Source organism: Panthera pardus, unplaced genomic scaffold, assembly GCF_024362965.1.
Source record: "Panthera pardus isolate Hobbes unplaced genomic scaffold, ASM2436296v1 HiC_scaffold_15, whole genome shotgun sequence".
Taxonomy (NCBI): Eukaryota; Metazoa; Chordata; class Mammalia; order Carnivora; family Felidae; genus Panthera; species Panthera pardus.
In genome coordinates, this window is record NW_026526710.1 from 63278621 (window position 1) to 63292398 (window position 13778).

Consider the following 13778-nt stretch of genomic DNA (forward strand, 5'->3'; position numbering starts at 1 on the left):
TGGTTGAAGAAAAAAGATTGCTTTCAAAATGAAACTTTTCTTTTCCCAATGATTAATACGGAGTAGATTAACTTAATTTGTGCTAGACTCCAATTTAATTCAGCTACAGCTCAGAGGCCAAATCCACAGAAAAGCTAATCTGAACTTCATGAGAAGGAGCCATTTCTTTCTTTGAGAAAGATGCAGGGGATCTGATCTAAAGGCTTCTATCCAACTGCCCGGCCATAGTGTTTATTAAATCATGGGCCCTCTGAAAGGCAACCCCTCACACATGTGACTTCATGTCCTCATTAATTCCTGTCTTGTCATCTTTTCAGGTATTTCTTAATGTTGAAAGAAGCACGCACGCGTGCGCACCCACACACGCAAACACACACACCCAAAACAAAAATCTTGAACGTGCGAAAACAAAAACAACAACCCGAAACAGAAAACCCACAGTATATACTGGTGAAGCGTTATATGCCTAAGGCATCAGGTTCCTGGAAAAGCTCTAGATTTTTGGTTTAGAAATAAAATTGCGTGTGGAATAGCAGGTTTTTGCATTTATTATTGTCGGGTACCCCCCTCCCCATTTTTCTGCACTACAATCTAAGCTGAGTGATCTATTGCCAACTGGGCACCAATTCTCCAAATCCAAGCGTGAAAGGGAAACATGCTCGGGTGATCCTCTTTGACGGAAGATACACCGGGCAATCTGTCTACTTCCGTTCCCCAGAGAGAAAATAGTTAGAAGGGCTGCTTGGCTGGAGGGAGGCGAGGGGGGGACGTGGTGTCCTGCCCTCAGTCGGAGTCCATTGTGAAGAGCTGAATGTCCTGTGGGTTCCAATAGAGGCCTACCGCTGAGTTGTAGACCAGAGACCAGACGTAGGGGATAAAGAACTCCTCGGGCTGCTCCTCTTCCACATACTTGAATTTCAGTTCTGGAAATTTCTGCAACAAAAACGAGACGATTTTATAATGTTCCAGTTCCGTGCAAAAGCAGCGGCAGTGTCTCAGTGGTACTGCGCTATGCAGCGAGCCCGCCTCCCTAACTGGTCACGGGCCCCGAGAGCTCTAGGGGCTTTACGGGCCAGTTTCCAGATGACTCCTGAGAAGATGCGAATTACCCACAGGAAAGACACGTCACCCTGTCAGTACCTGTCCGCCAATGTCAGTCTGCCGAGCGGAGCAGGGACCCGAACAGGGGGAGAGGCGGGAGGACAAAAGTCAGACTGGGCTGACAGAGGGCTCAAGGAGAGACCAGCTGCCGCACAGGCTGAGGGCTGGCTCTTCTTGAGAGACTTTGCTTTCAGGGCTGAGTCGCCTTGGAGATGAGCGCTCTCCCTCGTGACTCCTGAGCCCTGACCTGTGGGGGCAGGCACGTGTCCACAGTGGAAGGCCGGGCCGGTTCCGGGGCGGCAGCTGCTCCCAACAGCTTGGCCTTGGCCTTCTCCTGGGGCCCATGGTGAGGGCTGCGGCCTCATGAAGGGAGGCTGGGGGATTCCTCACTGAGGCTCCGGAATCGCCCAGGTCTGACTCTGTGCACGTAGCCAGGGGACCCGGCTGGTAAGCAAGCACTCGGCCTGTAGCGCCTCACCAGGATTTGGCCTTTAGGTTCTCTAATTCTACCCGTGCCAGGGCAGAGGAAGTAGTTCTCATTCCAGCAGCCTGAGGGGCTGCTGGTCTCGAGGCCCCCGGGTGTCCTGGAAGCCTCTGATGGGTCTGAGAAGGGGGCTTGGCGAGAAGGCCTCTGTGCAGGGATGCCTCCGATCACCGTGTGGAGAATGGAGGGCACCTGGCAGAGGCGGAGATAGGCCTGGCCCAGGGCGGGGGCGCGGGGAGAGAGGCAAACAGGCCTAAACTAAGATGGAGGAGGGGGGGCGGGCAGGATAACCACCCAGGCACCCACCCATCCACCTACCGAGTTGTAGGGATTTGAAAGCAGCATTTGCAATAACTGAGACTCAACACCTAAGTGCCGGATCCTCGGCCTTCCAGCAAGATGAGAGAAGGGCAGAGTAAGCAGGAAATGCTTCTGGCAAGGTGAGTTCTGAGTTAAATCTTGAAAACGTGTATAGGAATTCCTGAAAGGGGGTCACCCTGGTCACGGATGTTACTTCAACATACCACACAGAGCCCGGTCCCATCTGTTACAGCTTTAATGAAAACCAACTCTACTCCACGGCTCCAAAGGCGTTATGTAAATACAGAATATACACAAATGGGATTTATCAGTGGCCCGAACTCTAGCACCAGCATACCTACCCCTACAGCCTCCCTCACGCTCGACGTACCCCATACTTTAGAGGCCTTTGCAGAACTACTGTGGTTTAATGAGAACCCCAGCCTTTTCAGACCGGGAGTGTTGCGAATCGGTTCTTCGTTACCGTCAGTGGAGGCTGAAAGTCTCGGAGTGTGCCGACGGCAATGCTGGTGACTGTGACGCCGTAGGCGACAGTTCCTCCTCCCCACCCTGGCTCCCCCGGGCAGTCTGGCTGACGAAGTCTGGTCAGCTAAGGGAAGTGGATGAATGCCAGCACTTCCTGAGGTGACTGGCATTCAGCGGGGCCCCCTGGTGTGCCATCCCCTTGCTGTCTGCTCCCGAAGTCCCCCTGAGCCTCTCCCACTCTGGGCCCGCATTCTCTGGGTGCACCAAAACCGCTCAGCAGCTGGAGGGCCTGGGCCCTTGGCACCCTTGCTGAAGCTCCTCACACACTCTGTGCTGCTTCCGGCCTGGCCCGGGGTTCTCAGGTCGGAGGGAACAGAGTCCTCGGAGGTGGCAATAAGTCTCTGTCACGGAAGCAGGTGTCTTATAGGCTGCAACACAGTGCTGTTCTTTCTCGTGAAAAACCTGCACTTGTGCGACCGAGCGCATGCTGTGGTCGCCACGAGGCCTTGATGGAGCCGACCCAGACAACGCCACTAATGGAAGCCCAAGTGGGGCCTGGAGGCTAAGCCGGTTCTGAGTCACCCAGCCCGTGGGGCGGTGTAGGTCTGACTGGGTGGGAAAGTCTGTGTGAAAACGGACACAGAGTTGAGGCCACCCTAGTGCTTTGTCCCGGAATTCAACTCTCCGAGGCTCCGCAGAACCCCTCAGCGGTAGTTCCGTGCTCTTTCACTGCATGGAACAGAACCCGGCACACTACTGGTCCTTCGAAAATTACCAAACCACAGTGATGTCCTAATCAAGAAAGAATGAGGGGTTGTGTTTGAAGAGGAAATTTACCCACCAACAATAAGGATGAAAATCCTAGTTCTCAGAATGGCCTCAAACTTGAGAAAACCTCTCCCACTGACCCGGAGAGAAGCGAGGGGCCGGGGAGGGGCGGGTACAGGGTGGTGGTCTGGGAAGCTCAGAGCCCCCACATTCCCTCTTCCCGCTGGAAATAACAACATCCTACATTTCTAAGTAGTAATGTCACCAATACGATGCACTTGTTGTTAGAAACAGAAGTGACTAAAAGATGTGAAACCTTTTCTCCATCCGGGGACATACTGGGGTTTTTCCTATGAAGGCGTCAGGAAGGGATGTGAGGCCATTTGCGTGAGGCTGCTCTCTGCATCTCTGAGGGGAAAATGGGAAAGAAAACCAGAAAACCAAATGCTTTTCTAAGAACTCCTTCCAGCTTAATTAAAGACACTTAGGCAAGAGTCGCTGAGTGGCTGGCACTAGGTTCACCTGCCCTCACGATTTTGGGGGATTCTGATGACTCTCCAGTTAGAAACAGTGATGAGTCCAAGCCTGTCCTTCGATCATGCGGCGGCCCCGCGACTATCCTTCCCACCACCTGATCAAACAGAGCTGAAAATGCCTGGTTTTCACTGTGGCTCAAGTTTATGTCGAAACAACAACCCATCTCGTTCTGGAGTAGATGGAGTACACAGAGTCTCAACAAGGGAGGATACCCAGAGTGGCAACAACATCTAAAATACAGTACATAATAACATACGGAAGGCAGTATATAAAATGGTGTCAAGTTTATCTGTCAATACCAGGCATGTATTTTATTACGAAGTTTTTCTTCAAGCTGACCGATGGTTATTTCTATAGAAGTTCTCCGTAAAAGCATCATCAATTCGGAGGCTACGGCTAACATAACTGATCACCTATCGTAGGGCGGGCCCATTCTAACACTTCACGTTGAGCCACTCATTAAATCTTGGAAGTACCCAGAAAAAGCACCTGAAAGGCGCTGATTCTTTCATTCGGCAAATATGTACCGAGAGCCTACTGCGTCATGAGCACAGTACTAAAAGTCTAGCTGAGCAAGACGTGCATAATCCTGGCAACTCAGAGCTCAAAGTCCAGCCGCAGTAGCTGGGTGACCTGGGACAAATCTCACATCCTCACTCAGACTCTTACAACATAAAAGTTTACCGTGAGATTTTGATTTCGACCATCTTGTCTCCTTCACAGGGCTGGGACAAATCTGATGACCTGGTGGCGGTCTTGGGGACAGGCTAAATATCTAACGGTCCCGGGCTGTTCTGTGGGTTGACAATAGAGGGCTTTAAAGGCTAAGCCTCCCAAATGCTTAACACAAAGACAAGCACGAGGCTGTGGCCGAGCTGCTCTTGTGGCTTCAGAGCTTGTGGCTCAGCGGGTGTAGGTTCAGGCACAGCCCCTGCCTGTGCTGGCTCGTGAAGGCCACGGACCGGACGCCTAAGTCATCGTCGCCCGAGGGTGTGCCACTGGACACAGAAGAGGTGAAGAGCAAGCACGGACGGAACAGCATGAACGCACTTCTATTACCGGCAGACCCTGAACACCGTGGGCAGCACCCACGCTCGCCCCCGAACGGACACTACGGGCTCCTCTCTCCTCGAAGGGACACGTAGGCCGTGAGGTGCTATTTTGGGGGTTCTTTGCTCAGAACTTTTCCCCGGCACTTTTTTAAAAAGGTTCAGAACGGAGGATAAGTCATAATAGCAGGAAAAAAAAAAAAAAAAAGAGCATGTTCCCTAAAACTGGCTACACACATTTGAAAGCACGAGGTAAAGAGCTACCTTTTTTTTTTTTTTTTGCAACGAGTTGTTTTTAAGGCCGTGTACTGGGAACATTTTAAAGGGGTGAAATAATAGACAGAAATTATAACAGAGTTTTGGAAACACTATTCAGTCAACCTGATTGAATGTGAATGCAGCCTCTGTATAACAAGCCGTGCGCAAGCTGCATTTAATTTGATCCCCTCTCAAATTTACCTGTCTCGCTACAGAGAGCCAACATGGTTGGAGATTTAAATAGACATTCTCAAAAATATGTGCTCCTCTAGTGTGTCTTAGAAGTCTTGAGAGCTAAGGAAAAGAAAGACAAAAGGTTTTATTTAGCACTAATGACACCGGGGACACATTTTGTCAGGATTCAGTCCAAGAAATGTCATAGTCTGAATGTCAGATCAACAACCTAGAAAAAAAATCATTCTTTATGTTCCTTTTCAAGCCTGTGGAGAACAATAATGCCATCCTGTGATGGCTGAGGGAAGTCCAACTTCCTCACTCGAGTGTCTTCATTCTGACTGGGCTTCTTGGGCCCTGCCAGGCCTTCCCAGCTCTGACGTCTGTCCACACGCTCTCTAACCGCATCTCCTCTTGGACTTCTCAGGCCCCCCCCGCCGCCGGGCTCTAGCCAGAGGCTGTCGGGTGGATGTGCCTGAGGACTGCTAAAACTCTGGGAAAGCACAGGAGGCATTCTGGGGACACGGGGGCTTTGACTTGATAGTTATGGCAAGAACCTTCTGGAACAGGCTAGCAGAGGGCAGGGTGCTGTTCACCTTGGGCCTAGGCTCTTGCCCCGTTCTTTCTGAGACAGTTGTCCTGTGATTCAGCTCAATAAGGAGAGAAAACCCATCTCTCAAAAAGCTTGGAGCTTGGTCTCAATCCAAAGCTACTTACAACAATCCGGTTGTTTTGATTTTTGGAGCCAGAGGTAATGCTAGACTCTCAAGTTTGGCTGGAATGTTTTTATCAGCTCCAGTGAATCAACCCACCACAGTGGGACATCCGGACGCCCAGCCCAGAGACAAAGCAAAGGTCTGATTTGGTGATTGAGACTTGCGTATAACAAGCAGACCGAAAGCTTTAAAGACCAAAAGCCTTTTTGCTGTCAGTCATGTGATTTGGTGAAAACCCACAGGAAGTTCAGTGAGCAGACACAGGGCTCAACTACAATAATTTTTATTACCACGAAAGTTCAATGGAGTTTTCCCCCTTCCCCCTACAGATTATATAGATAGCACCAGAAACTCTAGCAAGCACCTGGCACGGCTCCAGAAATTTAGTACAGCTTAAACTCAAATAGCTACACAGCACGTTAAAGAGAGTTCTTGGAAAGCCCACATTTAGCCTCTGAAGAGACGAGTGAAAGGTGATGGTCAGTCGCAAGGCACCCATCACTGCTGGCGGGCGGGTGGGGGTTAGGAGGGAGGAGGTGGGTTCCCGTTAGCGCCACACGTAAGTGTCTGCGGCGGGCAGGTTCTGTGCACGTGGAAAGCAAACTGGTTTCAAGATCCTGTTGCAAGACAGCAAGGTAAAAGCATTCACAGACAACGTTTTTGTCTGGGGGTGCGTTTGGGAAGGGTTATCCAGCTTCCCTCCCCTTCTTACCCTCATATGCTATGGCTGTGCAACATTGCCACCTTCAGCGACGGGGCCTTAAGTTAAATGCTGGTTAAGCACCAGCTGCATACAATGTGCTGTGCTTGAGGTTGTCGAGGAAGGAAAGAGAAATAATGGATGTTCCGCTAACAGAGGGTATAACTCGAGAGGGATAAGAACAGAGGGCAGCACGGAATATGGAAGGACAGTGCCCCAGGAGGGTTCCCTTCTTGGTCCATCTGGCTAACACTGGGGTCGGAAGATGTTAGATGGGCTCAGAAAGCAAACTCCAGGAGAAATAAGGAACAGACACTTGAAGCATCTGTATTCAGCTAAATTACCATCTGCACAAGCCTGGACTGCAGTCTCTTCTGTGTGTAGTAGAATGAGTTACAAATGTTATCAACCAGTATTGTTACTTAACTGACAAAAAGACGGGCCCTGGTCTATGAATGACAGCAACACTGAATGTGGAGTTCTAGCTTGTGTGAATTGCAAAATCGATGAAAAACTGAATTCAAAACATAGAAAATTATAAAGGGCTACTTCTTAAAAGTTAGAAATTATGAAATACAAAGCTGAAATTAAGAAGTCCATGATGAGGGTGGTTCAGAAGACAGTCACAATACATTGCGTAGGTGGGAGCAGTCTGGCTGGCCAGGAGGGGGGACTCTCTGGGAAGTTAAGTTACGACCTAGGAAGAGGGTTATGGGTGAGTAGGCACCTGTCCTGGCAGCTTGGGTGGGGTGACCAGCCACCCCTCGCTCAGGACAATATCTTGTCTTGTTACCTGTGCAAGTGACACAGCTTCTGTGACCAATGAGTGGTCAAAAAACTTTAGGAAACATAGATGGAGAGTAGAAAGTTGAACCCAACCTGGTGATGAGCTCCCCATAAACTTACCATCACGTCATCGGCCAGAATCTGAAACTCGCTTGAGTGCGAAGCCTGAGCAAATATCCCTGGTTAGACTCTTCTCTTACAGACCCAGGTTAAGGGGATCACAGAAAGAAAGGTATCTTTAGTTTTGAATTTCTCCCTCTCTGAGGGCTAGTGCAGTGGCACAAAGGAGAAGGATGGATGGACAGGCTCTCCTGTTGTTGCAAAAGTTGGAGAAAGGCCCCGACAGATGGGTTCTAACCTGCAGGGACAGGGCTGGGGACAGGGAACCGGCACTGCACGTGGAGAGACCCTCATGAGCCAAGAGCACACCCCTGGGCCTGGCAAGCAGCGTGGGGCCAGCGCACGGGCCCTGAGGCCAGCCGCCATGGTGTTGGGAAGACGGGGGGTGGAGACAGGGAGGCTGGCCTTGAGGGCCAGGATGACGAGTCCATTCATTTGGTGAGAGAACAGGTTGGGGACTGATATTTGTAATTTAACGGTCATTAGCTTTGAGGCAGCGGTCTGGATTGCTAAATGTATAAACTAGTCAAGAAGACTGACCTGCATTATTGAGTCAGTGCACCTGTTTCTAAGGCAGATCAATTCCAGTTCAGGAGGCTGGGAGGAGGAGGACGTTTTGATTCCAGGGTGGGCGACAGAGGGCCAAAGGGGAGCACTTACTGGCAGAACTCCTTTTGTTGGAAGCAGGCTTTTGGGCGAGTGGGTGGTGGCAGGAATTATCCCCCTGCAGGGGCTCCTCAGTTTGGATAGGGCCCGGCTAGCTGGCCAGGAGAGTGAGATCCCAGAAAATAAATATACTACCATTAGATGCAATTTTAAGTAGAATACGAGCTCCAGGAGGGCAGAGATTCTTATTTTTCCACTGCTGTGTCCCCCAGTGCTGAGAATACTGCCAGGGCTCTAAGAGCTGTTTGCCGAATAAATGAAGGAAGGAATAAATGAACAAATGTGTACAAACTGCTGTTTGCGGAAAAACCCAGTTCTCAGTTGGGGAGCGGGGGCGGGGGAGAGTTTGGAAGATCGAGTATGGCACACTAGGTGAGTTAGTGGAATAAGTGTCTCAATTTATTGGGAGCAAAGTGAGCCAAATTAAGCCCGTGTCACTTTGAGAAGCCAATGAGCTGACTCACTGGGGTCTGGGGGGGGCAATACTTCAAAGCTAACAGATTCGTTTACTTCTCAGATTGCCACACTCCTTGCCTGCCACCATTCTGCCGCGTCCAATTCTTGCCGGTAGAAGAATCCAGCTCGTGGATAATGGATACTGTTGACATACACGATTAATGCCCTATTTTATATTTCAGAATCTATCTAATTATGGAAAATGGGGAACTCTTTGTATATCAGTTATAGTCATGGACTAGACTGGTGCATAATATGTAAATGGAGACAAATTCTATTTTTAATCAGTCCTTTACTGTTTACTCTTGTCCAGATTATGGTATGGCCAGATGCCCTCAAATTAACACTTAAGCCCTAAGTGCTATATCAGTGATAACCTTTCTTTACACTGTTTTCTTTTTTTGAGATTAATATGTGAACTAGGGGAGTGAGAGATACAGATCCGGAGAAAGATTCTGAATCATGTTTAGACAAATTCTGGCAAAACAAGAATCCTCGTAGAGCCTGAAAGGTCCACGCTGGGAGTTACGTGTGGATGACATGTGGAATACATGGGACAAAGGCAGGCAGGAGGCTTCCCTGGCACACTTCAGCCCAGACTGGTGTGCCACTGGTGAGGGGGAGTGCGGGCGATCATGTCAGGTGAGAACACAGACTTTGCTACAATATGTCCAAGAGCTATCTGGAAAGACAATTCCACCTGAGACACCTTGGAAGAGTTATCTCTAATTTCTTAAGAGTTAATTTCTTTGAACATTCTTAGGATTGAAGTTATAAGCAAATGTGCTAGTTTTCCAAGGCTGTAAGGGACATCACCCATTCTTAGAAAAGGCATGCCTTTGGGGTGCTTGGGTGGCTCAGTCGGTTAAGCGTCCGACTTTGGCTCAAGTCATGATCTCCTGGTTCGTGAGTTTGAGTCCCGCATCGGGCTGTCTGCTCTTAGCACAGAGCCCGTTTTGGATCCTCTGTTCCACTCTCTCACTGCCCCTCCCCTGCTCACATTCTCCCTCACGCTCTCTCTCTCTCAAAAATAAATAAAACATTTAAAAAAAGTCACGCCTTCATTATTCTTTAGCAAGAAGTTAAAACTAGCCTCTGATAATCTACATTCCCATGCACCCATTATAGGTAGGAGGATTTTCCCCCTCTGCTTATGGAAAGAACAATCTATTCCAAGTGTTATGTGAGAAGCCTGTGGTTGCTAAACCAATGATGTTTTCCTCAATCCGGTCGGAGAAAACCCTACTTAAAAGCCATGGTTCTAATGGCAAGCATTTTAGAACCTAAAATTCAGTTTCAGTCCTTCTTATGGCCGTACTGCCCAGTGACCCAAGCGTGATCCTTGGGTGGGTGAGCCACACCTGTGACTTCCTGTCAACGGTCTTGGCCCCACGGTTATTCCAACGTGTGCTGTGAGTGAATGAAAAACACAAAATGAGATTTGTTTCCTTCTGCACAGTCATTAGGACTAACAAAGGGTATCAGGAAATCTAGAGAAAGGAAACAGAAGCAGAGAGCTGTAAATGATTCCTAACACTACTATGTGCCAAAAAGCAGAATTTGGTATGAAGTTGAGTCTCAGATTTCATTCAAGGACCATTATGTCTGTGAAGTTCCAAAATCAGGTAAATGTGAGGTAAAGCTATCTAGAAGATGGGAGGGGGGGGGGGTCCCCTAGCTTAAAAAGAAAACAGGTCTAGGTCAGTTAGAAAAATCCATATTACATTCCTGAACCTTAATGCTAAGAACTCATGGAATCGTGGAATGTCACCACCAGAAGGGACTGAACGCCCCCCTCCCACATACTCTTACCCTTTTATAAAATTTTTAAATGTTTATTTACTTTTGAGAGAGAGAGAGAGAGAGAGAGACAGAGTGTGAGCAGGAGCAGGGGAGGGGCAGAGAGAGAGGGAGAGACACAGAACTCAAGTAGGCTCCAGGCCCCACGCTGTCAGCACAGAGCCCGATGAGGGCTCGAACTCACGAACCGTGAGATCATGACTGGAACCGAAGTCGGATGCTTAACCAAGGAGCCACCCAGGCACCCTTCTCCTACCCTTTTAAAAAGAAGGTACAAATAAAACAACAGAAATCCTTAATAGTCATAAGGTACACCACGTCAACTGGAATTCACATTAAGTGGCTACTGGATTGATCTAATAAACCTAATATACTAATAACATTACTTCAGCCCCAAATGCCTTCAAACTCAGGCTTCTCTTTGGGAAAGCAGCTGATACTTCCCCAAAATTAAAAAAAAAAAAAAGCTACTGATAAATTAGTTGTGTTTTTATCTCCTTGAAGTCAGTAAACATACTATTAAGTGAGCCAAAAACCTGATTTGGTGTTATGTATCACACTGTAAGATATCACCTTAGTGTGTCCTTCCCATTTGTCAAATGGCTATCAGTTGTGAATGTTCAATTGGTTGAACACCTCAAGACAGGAGATAAGCAATGAATGCTTCAGAAAGAACTAATCAAGGGGCGCCTGGGTGGCTCCGTCTGTTAAGCGTCTGACTTTGGCTCAGGTCATGGTTTCAAGGTCCGTGAGTTCGAGCCCCGCATCGGGCTCTGTGCCGACAGCTCGGAGCCTGGAGCCTGCTTCGGATTCTGTCTCCCTCTCTCTCTGCCCCTCCCCTGCTCATGCTCTCTGTCTCTCTCTCTCTCTCTCAAAAATCAACAAACATTAAAAAAAAAAATCTTACTAAAAAAAAAGAACTAATCAAAGCTGTTCATTAACTTTTCTCTAGGGAAACCTGAACGGGAAGAAGCGAAGACAGAGCGAAGTGGGAAGTCGGGCAGGTCGGGGAGGAAGGGGGAATAAGAAGAACCCTAGCTAGAGCTGTGATTGAGAACTGGGACCAAGAAGAGAAAAATAAAGGCGGAACCTACCCTACCCTATACTCAACTGTACAGCTGAGAGAACTGAATGGTGGAACAGCTCTCCTTCCAATCTGGACCATCACAGATGCATATAATTTAGAATTTATACCTGTTATGTTATCATCACAGGAGAACTAACCCAAAGGCCTGTACAAAATATCCAGGGAATATAGGATACATCTTATTTTATAGTTCAAAAACGTGGTTAAGGGTCAAGCTTTCAAGAGTTTGAATTTTGAAAATTTCAGGTGTAAAGATTTCAAACGATACACCAGCACGTGAAAGAACCAAAGCCCGTATTTCCGTCACGTGCTGCGTTGTACGAAGGACGCCGTGGCTCCGGGAGCCACCACACTTCTTCCTCCCCTCGTCCTCACTGCATCCTCATCAACTAAGCAGCCTCTTCCGTGGGAAACCCTGTGAGGCATGGTGAGTATAAAGCAGAGTTCCTGTTCTGGAGGGCCCGGTAACCTAGTAAGGGGACGAAGTATAAACGCACAAACCGAGCACTGAAACAGCACTTCGTTGCTAAATACCAAGAAGAATGATACGGAAAGTGAGCTACTGAAGAGTTTCCAGCAGGGAGAGGTCAGTTAAGCCTGTCACGTGTGGGACAGTCTTCATGGAGGCGGTGAGACCCCGGCTGCAAGAACACGTGGAGAAGAGGCAAGGAGGCCGCCGGAGGCAGGGACGAGCAGGGCAGGAATGAAGAGTGGGTTCAGGGGCTGGGGGGGGGGGGGGCAAAGAAGCATGGGGGTAGGTGGTGGGGGGCGGGGCGCTAACGGTGGACAGGGTCGGAGTCTGAATTGTATGTTATTTTTCCTGGATTCTTCAGGCACTGGGGAGGGCTGGTGACGGAGGTAAGAGACACAGTGAAGTTCATTAAGATGACTGGTAGGGGCGGCAGTGATGATGGTGGTGTGTACGTGTGTGTAACATTCTCCCAACGAACTACAGGGACCCAGCCCGTGTCCCCCGCCAAAAGTCCCGGTCGGGAAATGAGAGCCACAGAGCAGCAGCACCAGTCCCACCTGGGTAGGCACTTGTTCAAATGCAAATTCTTGGGTGCCAAATATCCCTTGATTCGGGGAGGCCGAAGGGAAAGAGTGACCAGAGCTACGAGAATTTCAGTTTGGGAGGAGCAGTATGTGGGAGTACAGGGTCTCAGGACCTGGGGGGACTGAGACCACAGACTGCTAAGGCGCCCCTGAGTGCTGGAGTTGGAAAGATGTAGACACCGTCCACACAGCTCCTTCATTCAGAACACGGGGAAACTGAGGCCTTACAACAACAGTGATCCTCAGGGCTAAAATGTGGCAGAGATCTAACAAGAAATCAGTATTTGGGGGCACTGGCGAGGCTGGGCCCCAGACACAGAGGCTTGGAACCAATGGCATGGAGCCTGAGAACGAAGGGAAGGCGACTGGCAATAAAAAATATGGGAGAGGCTGGTGGAAAATGGTGCTTCAAGACAGTCCAGTGGGTCTCAATTTCGCTAGGAGCTGCCTAGCTTCACTAGCATGCAATCATTTCACGAATATTTAACTGCTTTTATGCTGTTGCTGTTTATCTGCAAAGATGACCATGTTAATGGGGCACAGATTCGGAATACTAAGTGTCTGGAGCTCTGGCCAATCCACACTCTTCTTGGTTTGATGTTCCAAACAGATTGTGCGTGCAGGATCCTGCTCACAGCTAGCCTCTTAACAGCTCAGGGCCAAGATGCACAGCACCCCCCCCCCCCCCCCAACAAAGTGTGCATAATTTTAATTCCCCTCCTTGGACAAAGGTGTCCCTGCAGTGAGAATGGGAAAGCAAAGGGTATGATGAGCTGAAGAACAGAAAGGCTGAATGAAGAAAGGGTTCCTTCCAGGGTTCCAAGAAATACCTGCGAGGGCACACGCAAAATGAACACAGCGGCCACGGGCGGCAGACGACTCTGGTTAACAGTGGCCCCGGTGCCAGGCCAGGGGTCGTGCCGGTGCTGGCCCTGCTACAGGCAAGTAGGCAGCCACCCCTCACCCCGGTCCCCACCCCCCAGACCGGCCAGGGCGTGAGTGATGGGGAGGGAGGAACAAGGCCAAAGCAGACTTTAGCATTTTTTAAGTCATTCTGGTCACATTCCCACTTCCTCTGCCATCACCCTGGTTCCTGCTTTCCTGAAACAGGCAGGCCGCTTACGACAATTCAGAGAGACTTGAGAGCCACAGAACATCTCGGAGTCCTTCTTTATCTCAGCACCACAACTAACCAGAACAACTGGAGACAGAGCGTTTTTATTGTCAATATTAC

General features: G+C 49.3%; 1 protein-coding gene across 4 annotated transcripts in view; it reads right to left on the minus strand.

The window, feature by feature from the left end:
- Positions 1-530: 530 nt before the first annotated feature.
- DYM (dymeclin) overlaps positions 531-13778 on the minus strand; it is a 350855-nt gene continuing 337607 nt past the window's right edge. For all 4 annotated transcript variants that reach the window (XM_019464089.2, XM_053902680.1, XM_019464093.2 and 1 more), the window contains one exon: positions 531-933. In XM_019464089.2, the coding sequence (XP_019319634.1) occupies positions 784-933 (150 nt within the window). In that variant the 3' untranslated portion in view covers positions 531-783. The remainder of the gene's footprint in view (positions 934-13778) is intronic.